Source organism: Scatophagus argus, chromosome 22, assembly GCF_020382885.2.
Source record: "Scatophagus argus isolate fScaArg1 chromosome 22, fScaArg1.pri, whole genome shotgun sequence".
Lineage (NCBI taxonomy): Eukaryota > Metazoa > Chordata > Actinopteri > Scatophagidae > Scatophagus > Scatophagus argus.
The window spans coordinates 16,049,169-16,065,846 of record NC_058514.1 but is presented as its reverse complement, the minus strand read 5'-3'; the positions used below and the strand labels follow the sequence as shown (position 1 = coordinate 16,065,846).

Sequence of the window (16,678 nt, the reverse complement as noted above, 5' to 3'; positions counted from 1 at the left end):
CCTGTTAGTAGCTACTGAGAACCCTGCTTGGTCCTCAGAGACATAATTAATAATATTATATACTATAATTAAAGTCATAATTAACAGACTAGTAGCACTTAAATTATTTTGTAAAAACCAGAGCTGGAAAACAGAAATTTGTTTTGATGACCTAAATTTTTGCAACTGATGTTGTTATTCAACAGTGTAAGTCGGTTTATAACTTTAGTATGGTATTTGACCGATATGCTCAGTATGTATGTGCGCACGTTCTCTCCAACTCCTCTGCTCTTTCGTACGCAGCTAGACCTTTGTTTCACAACTTGGAGTCACAGTGGATTAATTGTGTTGCTTTCGTTGTAATGTTGTGTGTCCAGTCTTTTTGAATTCATAGCTATCATCAAGCTAAAGTCTGTCTATCAGCAGGATGGTTCTCCCTTGTGAGTCGGGTCCTGCTCAAGGTTTCTTCCTGTTAAAAGGGAGTTTTTCCTTGCCACTGTCTGCTTGCTCGGGGGTTCAGGCTCTGGGTCTCTGTAAAGCATCTAGAGACAATTTTGATTGTATAAGGTGCTATAGAAATAAATAAATTGAAACTGAAATTGTCTTCAGGCAGTATAATATGAAGGAACAGAGTGCGCATGGCTTGCACAAACTCTAAAACTCATAAAGTGTGAACAGGATTTAGATAGATTAGATTCAGATGATTCTCATATACTGATCATGTTAGAAAAACAAATGATTTATTCAGTTTGTCAATTTAGAGGTCAGTAATGAAGATCTGAACTAACAAAGAGAAATAAAATCGACTAAGACCTGATGATTTTGAGGAAAAGGTGCACTGCACAGACAGCTACAGATTCAACTAAAGCTACCAGGTGATAATAAACAGCAATTTATTTCTTCCTCTTTTTTCATATTTGAAATAATATTTTGTAAGCAATTGTCATGTCAAACCAATTATAATAGACGACACAACACAACTGCAGGTTTATCTTCTGCTGGACATGAAGCACCTATACTCCTTGTTTTGTCGGCTACATGTCAAATAAGGCATTTAAATTAAAATGATTTTGCTACAGAAGGTCTTGAGATGTAAGGGCTTATCTGAAATACGGCCAAGTGCACATTTTACTGACAGCACTACAGCTATCACAAATGCAGGAAACCTAAATGTGATGCATGAGTTGCCATGGTGATCTACCCAGATTGAAAGAGAACTACCTTTGTGACACAAAAAAATTCCTGTGGTGCGTAGTACTAGTATTTTCTGCCCCGCAATCATAGTTCTTATTGACACCATTTCAGGCAGCAAGCAGATTTTGCAATGGAAAAGCTGAGAACAGACAAATTTGTTTTCACATAGAAATCCATCCATCCATCCATTTTCTATACCGTTTATCCGTCAGGGTCGCGGGGGAGCTGGAGTCTATCCCAGCTGACTACGGGCGAGAGGCGGGGTTCACCCTGGACTGGTCGCCAGTCAATCGCAGGGCCAACACGCAAAGACAAACAACCACACACTCTCACACTCACACCTAGGGGCAATGTAGAGTAGCCAATTAACCTAATGTGCATGTTTTTGGTATTGTGGGAGGAAGCCGGAGTACCCGGAGAAAACCCACGCAGGCACAGGGAGAACATGCAAACTCCACATAGAAGGGCCCAGACCGGGATTCGAACCTGGGACCCTCTTGCTATGAGGCGACAGTGCTAACCACTGCACCACCGTGCCGCCCCCCCACATAGAAATCAATGGAGAGAATGAAAAAATGACAGCAGGTGACCATCAGTTTCATTTTTTGTTAAATCTCTGTTTTTTGTTTTTTTGTTTGTTTTTAGCAAAAATATGGAGAAAAAAAAATGATGAGCCTCCTCAATCATATTTGAACAGGAAGGAGTTAATGAAAACAACTGACTTACTGTAAGAGGTGGAGGACAGCTGGCAACAACAACTGTTACAACATCACATTCTTCAGGTAAAACCGAAACTCACACGTTACAGTCATCACTTAGTGATGAACCATCGAACTAGTATCATTAGGACATTCTGGAGTTCATTCACTGGTGAGTACAGCACACAATATTTGCTCCGTTTTTACAAGCTGAGCGAACACATTATAGCAGCATGCAGGATGTTTCTGTCATTTCATTTCATGTACAAAGTTTTAAGTGAACTATGACAATATAATTCAATATATTTCAATATAATTCAGAATAATCTCTCTCATTTAATATATAATCTATATATTGTCAAAATTCATTCTTTTTGTTATTTCACATTTTCATATTTGTTCTCATATCTAGATACAATATGGCCGCCGCCAGAATTGTCCTCTCTGAAGAGCAGCTTCTGTGTTCCATCTGTCTGGATGTGTTCACTGATCCAGTCACCATACCATGTGGACACAATTTCTGCAAGAACTGCATCACAAAATCATGGAAAATGAATACCAGTGAAAAATATCAGTGTCCCATGTGTAAAGGGGTATTCAAAAGACAACCAGTGCTGCCGGTCAATACTGTCCTATCTGAGATGGCTACTCGACTCAGGGAGTCGGCTCAAAAGAAAGCCAGTGTGGAGCAAAAAAGAGCCAAAGGTGGAGATGTCTCCTGTGACATCTGCACTGAGACCAAAGTGAAGGCCCTAAAGTCCTGTCTGGTGTGTTTGACCTCCTACTGTGAGTCTCACCTGGAGCCTCATTACAGAATTCCAGGCCTGAAAAGACATGAACTGATTGACCCTGCGGAGAACCTGGAAGACAGAATGTGTAAGACGCATGATAGACCCCTGGAGCTGTTCTGTAAGACAGATCAGATGTATGTGTGCCGGCTGTGCATCGCCACAGATCACAAGAGACATCACTTTTCTCCCCTGAAAAAGGAATATGAACAAAAGAAGGCTACGCTGGCGGAGAATGAAGCTAAAATTCATCAGATGATCCAGGAAAGACGAGTGAAGATTCAGCAGATCAAACAGTCGGTGAAGCTCAGTAGGGAAGATGCAGACAGAGAGACAGCAGTCAGTGTGCAGGTCTTCACTGCTCTCATCCAGTCTGTTGAGAGGAGTCTTGCTCAGCTCACCGATGTGATTGAAGAGACACACAAAACAACAGAGAAACAGGCTGAAGTCTTCATCCAAGAGCTGGAAGAGGAAATCTCTGAGCTGACGAACAGAAGTGCTGAAGTGGAGCAGCTCTCACGCACTGAAGACCATCTCCAGTTCCTCCAAAGCTTCCCATCCCTGAACCCTGTTCCACCCACCAAAGACTGGACAAAGGTCAGAGTGCGCTCGTCTTATGAGGGGGCTGTGAGGAGAGCTGTGGCTCAGCTGGAGGAGGCACTCAGTAAAGACGTGGGGAAGATGTGTGCTGATATTAAGCTGAAGAAGGCTCAACAGTATATGGTGGATGTGACTCTTGATCCTGATACAGCACATCCAGCGCTCATCCTGTCTGAGGATGAGAAAGGTGTCAGTTGTGGTGATGTGAAAAAGAATCTGCCCGACACACCAAAGAGATTTTCCTGTAGTCCCTGTGTTTTAGCAAAACAGAGTTTCTCCTCAGGCAGATTCTACTATGAAGTTCAAGTTAAAGGGAAGACTAAATGGGATTTAGGAATGGCCTTGGAGTCGGTCAACAGGAAGGGATATATCGCAGCTAGCCCCTTGACAGGCCTTTGGATTTTATGGCTGAAGAATGGAAATGAGTACAAAGCTCTTGATGACCCTGCCGTTTCTCTCTCTCTGAAGTCAAAGCCTCAGAAGGTGGGAGTGTTTGTGGATTATGACGAGGGTCTGATCTCTTTTTATGATGCAGATACAGCAGCTCTCATCTACTCCTTTACTGGCTGTAACTTCCCCGACAAACTCTACCCAATCTTTGGTCCTGGTATTAATGATGGTGGTAAAAACTCTGGCACCCTGGTGATCTGTCCTGTCAGTCACACAGATTAAACGTGTGCTTTGATTTTACCAGGAAGATGCTTTAAGAAATATTATTGGTAGTATGCACTGTATCATTTCATGTTTTGTTTTGTCGTGGTTATTGCATTATTCTCTAATAGTGCACATTCCAATCCATGTTGCTTTAACGCATCCTGTTGCTGCCAATACTAATGTCCTTATAGTAACTGATTATTCTGATCTAAGTGTTGTACTGACAGCATTGTCTTTAATGTCATGATTTTACATAAGAGAGGTGTTAGTTTTTACATATTGTTACAGAGCAGTCAGTTTAGTCAAAGATACTAATTTACAGCGTGTTCACTGTCCTAACACTCATTGAAATAAAACAAGTAAACAATTAGAAGAGTTTGTGCCTGTTCAGTTTCTGCACTCAAGTGTCTCGAGTGAAAATGAATGTCAGACACAAGACTTTAATTGACCACACTGAGCTAGGTGATGTTCCTGTAATTATCTTGGAAAAAACAAATCGAAGAAAGCGGTGAGAAATGAAACAACGCTGGAAGAACAGGACGAGTGACTATCTTACTCAGGTAATGAAAGTGAAAGGAGCGCAACAAAAGAAGCCTGTTCCAGTTCAGAGAAAATACAGCTCTCTTCTTGTGGCCTTTACCAAGAATATCTCGTTTTCACTGTCACACATGCACAAAGGCCGTAATATGTAGATTGTCGCAATGGAGAGCAGGCTAAAATCTAGCCCCAAAAGAATTTTAGTGAAAAGCTGTGTAAGTCAAATTTATTTTCTACTGGCACAGTAAGATAAGATAAGATGAACTCTACTGATCCCGCAGTGGGGAAATTCACTTGTCGTGGCAGCGCACAAGAACAGAAAAAAGGTGCAAAAAGCAAAAAATGTGCAAAAACAGTTACAAAAAAAGTAAGTAAGTAAGTCTACCATGTTTGGCTAGCTTAGTTTTGCATGTTAGTGAGCCAATGTCAGCTAATTAGCACTAAAAACAGGAGGCTGATAGGAACTTTAATCGTTTTAAGGCATTTGGTCAAACACCTGATGATTGTAATGGATTAAAATTCAAGGTATCAACAAAGAGGTTAAATTTCATCCTGAGGTCAAAGTGAATGAATTTATGGGAATCCATCCAAATCTTGTCGAGATGTTTCACTGAGCAGCAGCACGGCTTCTCACTAGCTTCCCTCCACTGGCTGCCAGTTGGTTTTAGAATTGATTTTAAGACTTTACTGATCACTTTTAAAGCATGTCTGGGTCTGGCTCCAAGTTACATAACAGAGTTGTTGACCCACTACGAGCCAGCTCGATGCCTGAGATCTTCGAGCGGAGCCATTCTGGTCCTTCCAGAGTTGAGGTGAAAGACTAAGGGTGACCAGGTTTATGCTGTCAGAGCCCCTCGGCTTTGGAACAACCCTCTTGAGGGGATAAGGCTTGCAAGGGCAGTGACTTTTAAATCACTTCTCAAAACACACTTTTACACACTGGCCTTTACATGATGTCTTTTTACTGTCCCTTCTAATTTATTAAATTCTATATCTCCTTTTTATCTATTATATATCTATTTATTATTTTATTCTTTTTTTTAAATCTTAAACCTTCAAATTGTCTATTTAAAATTTGTTTATTGCATTCTATTCAGTGTACAATTTGTCGATTTTGTTTTTAATGATTGTTAAGTACTTTGGAAACTCGACTTTTGAAAGGTGCGGTATAAAGTTATTATTATTTTTATTATTATATTGTGCAAGGGGAATCAGGTTCAAGAGGATCTTTTAAGATCAACCTGATCAACTACTACATGACAGTGAAGAAAAAGTCACATAAGACAACAGTCAAACATGGCAAATGACATTTAATGAACAAGTAGAAATTACAAGTGTGTATAAAAATACAAACTTTGCTTTTAGGAATGAACAGTAGTGCATCTCTCTCTTCAAAATACCCATACAATATATAGACAGAGACGACTAAAATATCTTCCCTAGGTTAAGTGCACACCTACATCACATGCTTATGAAACTAAAGACAAAAAAAAAAATCTACATCCATGTTGCATCTCTACTCAAAATATCAGGAGTACAAGAATCTCTCGAAGCTGGAACCGTTAAATACAATGTTTAAAGAACAAAAGTAGAGTTTTAATACAATCATTTCCACTGTATTCAGTTTACATGGCAGCATCGTACAGACATCCTGAAATGTATTCATGTCCACAGAGAGCGGTTAAGTTCAGTGTAGTGAAAATAAAATATTTTAAGGATAAGTTAATAAATAGACATATAGACAAATCTGAAGCAACACTTAAAGAGGAAAAGTGTAAGATGCAAAAACAAGGTTCAGTACCGATAGTAAAGCTCTGGTTGGTTACAAAAGCCACTTAACTAAGTGAAGTAAATGACTCAGCTTCTATACTACTCCTCGACAACTAAACAACTGGAAAGCAGCATTTACAGTCCAATGAAAGCTATGCAGTTACTGGCAGTGAGCACGTGTTTTCTGGCATACCTGAAACTGAAATGTCACCTTTTGGTAGGAGATACTACATTTCAGAGAAGAGCACGCACCTGGAAGCACTGACTATCTTCAAAAACTAACAACAGAAACAAATCATTTTAAAACAAAAACTAAAGAAGCCAAAGAAAAGGTGTGTCCGCTATCCCTGAAATCTCACTGGACACACCTGTAGGTTATGAATCACCTGAAATTTCCATTCTGCAGTTTAATGAAAGTTACACAACATGGTTCAAATGGAGGACATCAAAAGTGTAACTAGACAGATGCTGGTTTCCATTTATTAATTTATATACAAAAATATATTCAAGCTGTATAACATCACATCAACAAGGCAAATTTACCCCCCCCCCCAAAAAAAAATGAGGTGTGGAAAGCTCATGCAAAATACTCAACAGCTCGGAGTGAAGTGGGTTCTGCAAAACAGCAAACATAACATTAAACATTCCTCTGAAGGCCTCAAACTCAAACAAAAGGAAACTAAAACTATGAACAACCAAAGGGCAAATCCTCACAGCTTTCTCTGGTCTGCGGATAAACGGCTTATTTTACAACATCGTTAGATTATAAGTAGTTCCCAACTGTGTTCCGACATAACAAGATAAGCTGCTGAAAGGTGGCAACAACAGTAGTATTAAGTGCCTTGTATCGTTACACTCTGTGTTGATGCCACAGTCTTCCTGAGGCTTTATTTAGCTTATAACGGTTCATATAAGAGCTGCATGCAGACTGCTGCAGAGAGCTGATCGACTCCCTGAATATTTGTTTGTGCTTTGTAAGTACTGTATTCACACCATGAATCTGTCCCTTGTCACAAAAAGATTTTTTCTTAACCGTCTTTCATCATTTGCCAACTTAACTTCCGAGGCTTTTTGGTAAACATGCTCCCAACTAGTATTCTGTACCAGCCAGTATTAGCTTTAAAAATGTATATATTACTCCAATCTGGTTTTACTGCTGATATTTCAAATTGGCATTTATGACTGTGAGGAGTGCGTCACATGATAACTGGCAAGCCTGCAACAGAATAAGTTTCTCCGTCTTTAAAAAGAGGACCCATCGACACCTCTGAAGTGTGGACACAACAGAATTAATAACAGCAACATCTTGGGACTGAAAGCTGTTCATTTCACTTGAATGTTTGCAATCGGTGTCTATGAAATATGTCCAATTTTAACTGTCGTCCTCCAGGGTCTGAACTGATCCACAAAAGAGACGTAGCACGATTTACAGCAGCGAGACAGGAGTTCTGGTACAAATACAGGATGTATCTTGAACAGATGTGAAATTTGAACTGCTGTTTGAACACTGCTCATGGTGTATATAATGTGCAACAGGCTGTGGAAGATGTTCCTTCAAAATACGTCTGACTCGCTGTTCGCCTTATTGACCAATCAGTAAAATAGGCTACCAGCGAGCCATGTGACCTCACAATCATGTCACCAAACCATCTGAGCCAGAAAAGCACTCAAGACGTTTGAATTCAGCTCCATAATTAGAGTCGTCGTGGACAAATGGTAAGGCTGTTCGTCCGGTCTGCAAAGTGCACAGATATAGTTGAGATAGACTGGCGTGACACTTTTTGAGACAGTGGAGGTGCCACAAATGAATTTAACATTATTTCTACAGGTTAGTTCAATGACTACATGGGATTTCACCAAAGCTGCTTTGATCCCAGCACTTTTTTTTTTTTTTTTTGGAAAATACATGAATGACTTTTGCTGTGCCATTTCCCAGTCTAACCAGTCTGTCAGTCTTATACCACATACAGGTTGTGGTCAACATGGGTGTGAGAATATTCATTATTGTAACTGGCTTCCAAAACCCATGCAGGTTTAAAGAAGTTGGTGGCATTGCGGTCTTTACTTGCCTCTGCAAAGTGATAACTGTTAAGAGACGTAAGACTGAATCACTCTTGAAAAAAGTAGAAATATCTAACAGAGCAACACTTGAGAGCGAGTTTGTTGAATCAAGACAGGGAAAGGCAAAGAGTAGGAGGCTGTTTTCTAATTTATGGCTCCATCCTTAGAGTAAAGGGTGAATTCCAGAGGTCTCCAGGTTACCGTGCAGCATTCATGATCCAGCATTTCAGACAGAGAGCAAAACAAAGTATTTACAAAAAGACAGAATCTCATAGCAAACCAAGATACTGAGCATAGAACCAGTCCAAGGATCCAGTCCAAGTGGTATCAGAGATATATATACGAAGTCTGGAAGGGTTGTAGCAGCTTGTAAAAAATGAAAAAAAGTACAGTGAGGCTTGTTTGGACCATTTGTGTTACTGTACATTTGGCTGAACGCCATAAGACAGTGTCTGTTAGTCTGTCCATTGAGGAGGACTATACCAACCCTGAGCTGCTATCACCGTGCTTCACCTTGCTGCTCTTTCTCCTCCATCTCCTCCTCTGGTTTGGGTATGGGGCATGGGGACATGCTCACTGCCCCATGTCCCCCTGCCTGCTCTTTGTCTCCCTCCTCCTCCTCCTCCTCCATCTCCCCACCCTCTTCCTGTTGCTGGTGCAGTTTCGGCTTCCTCTGACAGCAGGGCTTGTACAGGTGGGGGTCAATGATGACTTCTCCGTAGCGTCCTTTGTACACAATCCCACAGCACACCTTCTGCCTGAAACATCACACATGCTTCTGTCATTATGAGCCTGCATAACCTACAATACAAAAGCACTTCAGGAAAGAAAGAAAGTGCTCAGTTTTGTTTACAAGCAAATACAGTCACAGAAAGAGCTCATTTCTAAGTAATTTCTTGGGTTGGGGAAAAAGGATCATCTGACACTGTTTACTGGGACTTCAAAATCAATTAACATCCCTGTTTGTACAGGATAAGACTCTTCAAGGCAGGGCATATAACACTAATAAATATGTTAATAATACATGCGCGGTGTGTGATTAGGTTCAGATTAAATCAGAGTCAGCAAGCCTCGAGTATTTCTGTATTTTTGAAATGAAGCAATAAAGTGGTTAATGAGTCTTCTCCTCTTCCTCTTTCCTAATGCATCATCCCTGCAGTCCACACTAATTCATCACTAGCCTCCTCCTCCTGACCTCACCAACTAATACAAGTCAGTAAAAAGGTGAAGAAGACAGCGGGCCCAAACCAATAAAAGTGAGGGATTCATGAGGAGACGATACATTTAGTCACCTGATTTTAGAAGAAATAAAGTGCCATCTCTGGTCTAATATTTGCATTATCAATATGATGGTGGGGTACACTGAGCTCCAGCTGCGTTCAAATTCCCCATGTTTACATCAAGCCAAAAAGATAGCTGCAAGGCTAAACTGTAGACTATTGACACTTTTCACTGCATGTTGTCATTGCTGTAGCTATCACAGAAGGAGCAGGTCTGAATGCACTGTGCAGAATACGACAACCCAGAGGATATTTTCGTTGTGTTTACGAGAAAACACTTAGCTCTCTAGATGATGGGTTAACAAACACAATTGACTGGACAGTTGAATGGATGATTTCACATTCGGAAAACCCAAACACATGAGCAAGGTGGGGACAGTGGAGGAAACTGTTACCTTTTCCAGTAGGTGAGGTCCAAAAAGGAGAAGGCCTGGGATGAGGCTGGGCCAGGTGAAAGCTCTGTGTCCGAGCCCTCATCTGATTGGTTGCTGTAGCTGGGCGACTGAGCTGGTGAGGCACTGGAAGTTGTGCTGTGGGCATCGGAGTCTGGAAGGGATACAGACACCATTAATCACAACACTTCTGACTGACATCAAGAGGTGCACTGCATTATACTTGCCTACAGCGCACCTTCTACTATAAACTACAACTTTTTGTCAAAGCTATCATAATTGTGCAGCTGTTAGTATTCTTGGTGCACAGACTTTCTGCCTTTTTTGTTGGGTCAATGTGTTATCTGATGTGGCCCTGAGCACAGTTTAACATGGACCTAACGCTGCTTGAATTTCATATGATATCATAATGACAGAATAGTTACAAGTGACCCTTGACTGATTATGTTTATTTCAGGTACAACCTGTGAGTGACGGCACAATGTAAACATATTTACATCAGATTGTCCGTTCACTAAAAACACAAGGTCTGACATAAATCTAACAGTGATGTGGATGCAACTATAGCTGTACAGCTGTGATTGGAGACAGCCATCTGTGATCAGCAAGCCTTATGGTGAGAATCAAACGCAGGTCGAATCTGCGTTCAATAAGCTGCACAACACATGCAGACACTCTGCATTCTGCAGTTTACTTGTATGATGTAGCACCACGTGAGAGGAGGGGATAAGCCATGAACAGCAGACACAACAAACACTTATTGTATATTGTCATCAGTAATGGTCAAATAAAGTCTTCTTTAGAAGATCTGAAGGGTTCTGTTCATAGGCTTCACTAGAAGTCTTATAAATGATAGTAGCTTCATGTGAAACAGTGCCATCTACAGGTGAAATCAGTGCACTGCAAACAAACTGGCACACAAGTATTCTACAAAAATGGTCGCACAGTGGAATGTCTCCTGTCACCAGCATGCGTGTGCGTGTTGTTTAAACTTTAGGAGAATAAATCTTATCCGGCAAAGCCGCTGACAACTACAACAGGAAGTTGTGGTAGGCCAAGTGATGGGCTGGCAAACAAGTCGTTGCCTACTCTTCAAGTTTGTCAAGCTCTCCTCTTTAAAACCATGCCTTGCTGCTCAAATGCCACTTGTGGTGATATTTTTTAACTATAAATGTCCCCTACTGAAAGTACCTGAGTGTATCCCCACTCATCTCAAATGTGAAAGTGCTGTTGATGAGATTAGATCTAGACTGGCTAATTCTTGATATCCCTCAAGTGTTGGCTATGTTTCTGCCTCCACCTCCCTCTTGATCTCAATAAGATTACATGACTAAATACAAGTTACTGTCACATATTAACAATTAAATGCTACATGCTACCAGCACTGCATTGGCAGCTTACTGTTTTTCTTCAGCTCACTCTGCACCCGGCTAATTTGACTCGGCCTCAGCTTCTTCTTCATCTTCTTTGTCCTCAGTGTGGCCTTCATGCTCGACCCAGCTTTTGCATCGACTACCTGTAACCGGACCAGAAGTATTCGTCTTACAGGAAGAAAAAATGTGACCAAAAAGTTATATCAGAAACATTTAAAAGTGTCACGATGCTGAATGTGTCCTCACGTGATTCCAGTTCTTCTTGGATCCAGCCGGAAGCTTTTTCCATCTCTTCACCAGGAGGACACAGGCGTTACAGATGTCCCCACAGCGGACCTCACCCAAACTGCAGGGACAGGAAGAGGAACAGCAGCTGAGCATCACTCAAACAGAGACAACAGAGTTCAACTTTAATGTTCTTTTTCCCTTGCAGACTAAACTCACAGGTTAAGAGAAACGCTCGCTTGCACTTCACTTGATAAATGTCTCTACCTGATGCCATTTTCTTGTGATTTCACGATAGGTACTGCACATGTGCGGCTACCAACAAAAAACTGAGAAATCAAGAGATAGCTCACTCCTTAAGTACCTCTATTATCAGCTCTGGAAAACTACATTAACTTCTTTTTTACTACTTGCTCAATCTGGCAAGTTGCTAGATTTACTAGCCCAAGGTGGCATTTTACTGTTTGTTGAATGACTCCTAATCAGAAACAATAATAACTACCCTTTCAGATCACATAACTAGCAGTATCAACGCTCTCTTGTCTAGTCTGGGTGCCTTGTAATACCCAATAATGTTAAAAAAACATGTAATTTTTGACTCATAGCTACCTTTTGATGCTGACTTTACTAAAGAGTTGTAGTCCTGCTTTGTCCAGCGGAGACACTGAGCACTGAAATCATTCCTTTCATTTGCAGATCTAAAAAAGGTCAGTCATGCTTTTATCTCCTCCACACCCAACTACTGCAATGCACTTTACGCTGGAATCAGAAGGTGAAACATCCACTGACTTCAGCCGATACAAAATGCTGCTATCGGGCTTTTAACACGAAGAGAAGTGACCCTCGGATGTGCAGACAACGATCACTTTTCCAGAACACACCACAGTCAAAGTTGATTGAAAAATATGCGCAGCATGTCTTTTCATTAAGATTTGACGGAGTTATGACTGAGGAGAAGCAACTAAAACTAAATACCTGCTGGCTGCTGCAACTGCTAGCCATGATCAGTCAAAGCAGCTGGTAAACTACCGCAACTAACTTCCAGTTGCTTTTCCAACAGCTGCATGCACCTGAACTTTGACGACACACAGTATCTCTGTGTGAAAACCTCTGGTCTTATTGAATAACAGCACACGTGGCTCCTTTGTGAATCCTGGACATTTTTAAGAAAGACCAGCATCTCTGATTCCCCCCCACCAACCATCTAGAACTGCGGTAAGCGCTGTTGACTCACCCAAAGCAGCTCTTGAAGTCCATCTCGTAGCGTTTGCTGTCAGTGAAGCGGGAGCTGGATGACTTGGCTCTGCAGATGCAGCAGCCATCTATGCTCCGGTACATCTTCGGCTTATGGAAGCCAAACATCTACAGCAACACAGGCAGAGAAACAAACAAACAATGAGGATGCTGCAGCTCTTCAAATTATACATATTAAAATGTTATATAAAACTAGGAAAACTAAAAACATTTACAGTTTAACTCAGATGCATGCAACACAAACTAAAATCGACTAATCCTCCAGTTATTTTTTCAATTAATCGTTTGGCCTGTGTGTGAAAAATGTCCATCCCAATGTCCACGAGGCCAAGGTGATGTCTTCAAACGTCACAATTTATTTGACCGACAGTCCAAACCCCACAGATAATAAGCTTTTGTCACATGAGGGAAAGAAAAGCAGCACATTTTGAAGCTGCTTCTCATGTGTCATTTTATTTTCTTCAGAACTTTAAATCATTTAAGGCCTTGGATATAGATATTAGTTTCTGATCAGGGCTTGCAGACATAAGGGATCTGAACATGGACAGCATTACCCATTGAAAACTGGACTACAGCATATTTACTTAATTACGTAATTTAAGCATAATATCAGCAGGGTTAGTGAGGCGCATTTACGTCAATTAAGACTCCCACGGCTCCTGCGGACCTGGGGGCAGAAGAGGAGACGTGTGTGTGTGTGTGTGTGTGTGTGTGTGGAATAAGCCAGGTTATCAGGCTGTGCATCGCCGAGGACGAACAGCGCGGCCTGGCTGCCTCTTACGCAACCGTGGTGCTGATGCAACTGGGAGCCCGACATGTGGCTGCTGCACGCTGAGTCGAGATGATCGACAAGCACCGCTAGAAACAAAATCCCTCTAACCGCTCAGACACCGTTTCAGCGACCACTACCACTCTCACTTTGTGTTTTATTGTGATGAAACCGTCGAAAGAAGAAAGGAAAACCGAGGTGCACAAACCACAGAAATGTTACGACTGACCAACATTCGGTGAGAGATTCGAAGTGTCATCAGTCAGTATGTCACGGGATTAGGAAATATGGTGATATGGCACCGTTTGGGGCCGTGATGTTTGAAGTGTCACGTGCGATGCTATGCGGTGATGCTGCCGGTGGTTGTGTAATCCTGTCCTGGGTGGCACATGGCAGGAGGACGGTTGAAGCCTGATGCGATGTGATGCTGTACCCTCTGCACAAACTGACTCAGGGCTGCACAACAACCCCAATATGGCCAGAAAGTGAACAAAGTTCACAAAATTTTGTTATACGGTAGACGATTGACGACGTTTATGGATTTATCATCGTGCCAAGTGAATCGGTGCATGCGCACAATGCCGTGCTGCTCATCCTCCCGAATGACGCGGATAGTGTCAGTGACCTGCAGACAGACAATGTGTCTAGGAACGGACAACACTAAACAGATCAGCTTGCAAAAGACGTTAAGGAAACTACAGCGCGACTGTTCAGGCCCACTCTTTCGCAGACTGCAATGAGGATGGCGCTCTCTTTCGTGTGCGTCCGTTATCGGACATGAACGTATCACTTCTCCTTGATCTTACCATGAAAAATTCTGACTGAGTGTCAGGGAAACCTGACGATAAACAAACATAACGCCTTTATAACGCATTACATTGTTTTCCTAACCATTAACATTCCGAATTGTATACATCCTGTGCCAGGTATGTCATGCCGCCACAACAACAAAGTATATCCGAGATGGCTTTGATATAAACTTTGGACAGCCTGGTACTGCTTCTTAGCAATACTCATATCCTTTTATTACTATTACTGTCCGGAAATGCTAAAATCGCAACAGACAAAAGCGTCTCACTCCATGTCCGATAATGGAAGCAAATACAACTACGAGAGCACCACAACTGTCAAACACTTGCAAGTTTTTAACTGCGCTTTGTTCGAAACATTGTCGAATATATCGACAGTCTACAGCAGCGGAGTTAGAACACAGGAGCTCCAGTTTTAATAACGCCATCATGTGTTTGAAATCTAACGAGTCTATAGTGTTGAAAAGGGGGCTGGACACTGACGCAGGAAACACACCCACCACCGCAACAACAAAGTCGAGCTCAGCTTAAAACACAGTTCGCTGCTCGCTTTAATTCAACGTCCAAATGTGTTTAGCAACATTTAAGCACGAAAGATTTAACAACATCAAACTTTAATTCGTTATGAGCAGTTACCGTCAAAAGAAAATGAGCAGGCAGCGGACTGGTCGACGTAACGTAACGTGTACACGCGGGGTAACGTTATAGTACATGAAAAATGGAATAAAGTTAGCTTATAGCAGATATGCGAGTTGAAGTAATGCTTCCTGAACTGACGGGGCAACTACAAAACATTAAGTTATCTAGCTAAAAAAACAAACAAACGAAGAGCGTTGTCAGACGGAGAGACATTGTGGATGTACACGAGTCTTTAAGAACACGCCACAGGAAAACAAGCACCAAAAATGAACAGTTTCATATCAAGTATATAGTCAATACTAATGATAACCCAAAGCTTTATGTTACTTCAGGTTCAGCGCTGGAGCTTGCTGAACAGGCTTACTCATATCTGCTTAAGGGGACGTTAAAGCTATTAGGCGATGTGAAATCAGAAACACCATCCTACGATAACTTTACCGCACGCCGAAAGACGCCGAGCTGGTAAACACAACCCCAAAACACTTTTGCTCTGTGCACAAAGTCAGAAAACACACTTACCTCGTTTCAAAGTGAAAAGCTGAGTGACTCACACCTGTGTCGTTAAAAATACGTCTTTAGAAGTGTCTCTCATTTACCAGTTAACAATGCCGTTGCAACCATCAGTAATGTTGCCTATTGAAGCGTCACAAGCGAAAGTAACACAAAGCAGTTCCGCTTGGCCGTTTCAAATTAAAGCAAGCGTCATGAGCGCCATTTCGATTCCCGTTTGGAGTAACGACAATCCACTTATTTTGAAGGCTAGATAGACAACTTCCGATCTTCCACTGGCTGTGTGTGGCTTACCTCATGCAGCCAGGGTAGCCGTAGTAGAAACGTACACGCAGGCGCGCTATGCGACTCCCGCGCCACCATTTTCTGATTTTCTTCAATCAATGTGATTTGCATACAGCTGTGACGTCTGCCTGCGTAGGCACGTTGCAATACCCAACACAGGAGTGATATTTACGCGGGAAAGACAGGTTTAACCGTTGCTATGGAGGTTGTAGGGCAGGGAAGCTGCTAGATGGTGGCTCTGTTCTTTCATTTGACTCTTTTTTTTTGGGTTTTAGTTTAGCTTTATTTCACTTTTTATTTCTTGCATGAAAGTTCGTTCTTGACCAGCAACTTCAAATAAACAATAAATAAATAAAAGTGAAGAATGAATATTATTTATATATTTGAGTTTATACCTTCTAATGTTTACTATATTTTTAATGTGCAGACAAAAATACCTTGCTTGTTTGATGTTATAGTAACCTCCTTTACTTCTCATCACACAGATGTTTCTTGTGGAATAAGAGCAATACCATTAGAAAAAACTCTTTTACAATGCTTTGCAACTGACAATGAAATCATTTTTCCCCCTATTTATGTCTGTTAAAGACAACATAGCATGCTGTAATAAACACTACCGTATGGCACACTTACGCTGTTAAAGTACGATCCATCTGATTTAACTGCCTTTGCGAGAATTAAGAGTGACAGTACTGATGCTAAACATGTAAGTTATGTTAGGTACATGCAGAGTTGCAGCAACACATTGGCATTCAGTACTTATCAGGGCATTTTTACTCCTAATTTCATCTGCTCAACAGACACAGATGAGCCCTTTTAAATAAACTGAAGCCATATTTTATTAACATCGTACTACATTAT

General features: G+C 41.4%; 2 protein-coding genes across 3 annotated transcripts; one reads left to right on the top strand and one right to left on the bottom strand.

Annotated features, from left to right (window-relative positions):
• The first annotated feature begins 1,955 nt into the window (after positions 1-1,955).
• On the top strand, positions 1,956-4,279 carry LOC124054039 (E3 ubiquitin-protein ligase TRIM21-like). The gene is made up of 2 exons (XM_046379688.1): positions 1,956-2,043; positions 2,284-4,279. Exon 2 carries the CDS (start codon positions 2,291-2,293, stop codon positions 3,929-3,931), a length of 1,641 nt encoding a protein of 546 aa, XP_046235644.1. The 5' UTR covers positions 1,956-2,043; positions 2,284-2,290; the 3' UTR covers positions 3,932-4,279.
• A 1,464-nt stretch (positions 4,280-5,743) lies between these two features.
• On the bottom strand, positions 5,744-15,935 carry LOC124053856 (SIN3-HDAC complex-associated factor-like). Of its 2 annotated transcripts, none has more exons than XM_046379406.1 (6): positions 15,827-15,935; positions 12,786-12,913; positions 11,573-11,672; positions 11,355-11,469; positions 9,957-10,107; positions 5,744-9,039 (listed from the first exon to the last, which is right to left on the bottom strand). In XM_046379406.1, exons 1-6 carry the CDS (start codon positions 15,926-15,928, stop codon positions 8,781-8,783), a joined length of 855 nt encoding a protein of 284 aa, XP_046235362.1. In that variant the 5' UTR covers positions 15,929-15,935; the 3' UTR covers positions 5,744-8,780. The 2 variants fall into 2 exon arrangements, with proteins under 2 accessions (XP_046235362.1, XP_046235364.1); XM_046379408.1 differs by lacking the exon at positions 15,827-15,935 and adding an exon at positions 15,542-15,712.
• Positions 15,936-16,678: the final 743 nt, after the last annotated feature.

Excerpts from the sequence above, each read along its gene's own strand:
- LOC124054039 (XM_046379688.1), top strand. The coding sequence starts at position 2,291 with ATGGCCGCCGCCAGAATTGTCCTCTCTGAAGAGCAGCTTCTGTGTTCC.
- LOC124053856 (XM_046379406.1), bottom strand. The coding sequence starts at position 15,928 with ATGCAAATCACATTGATTGAAGAAAATCAGAAAATGGTGGCGCGGGAG. Across the intron at positions 12,914-15,826 it reads GGCTACCCTGGCTGCATGAG|ATGTTTGGCTTCCATAAGCC; the intron begins GTAAGCCACACA and ends GTGTTGCTGTAG. Across the intron at positions 9,040-9,956 it reads GACCTCACCTACTGGAAAAG|GCAGAAGGTGTGCTGTGGGA; the intron begins GTAACAGTTTCC and ends GTGATGTTTCAG.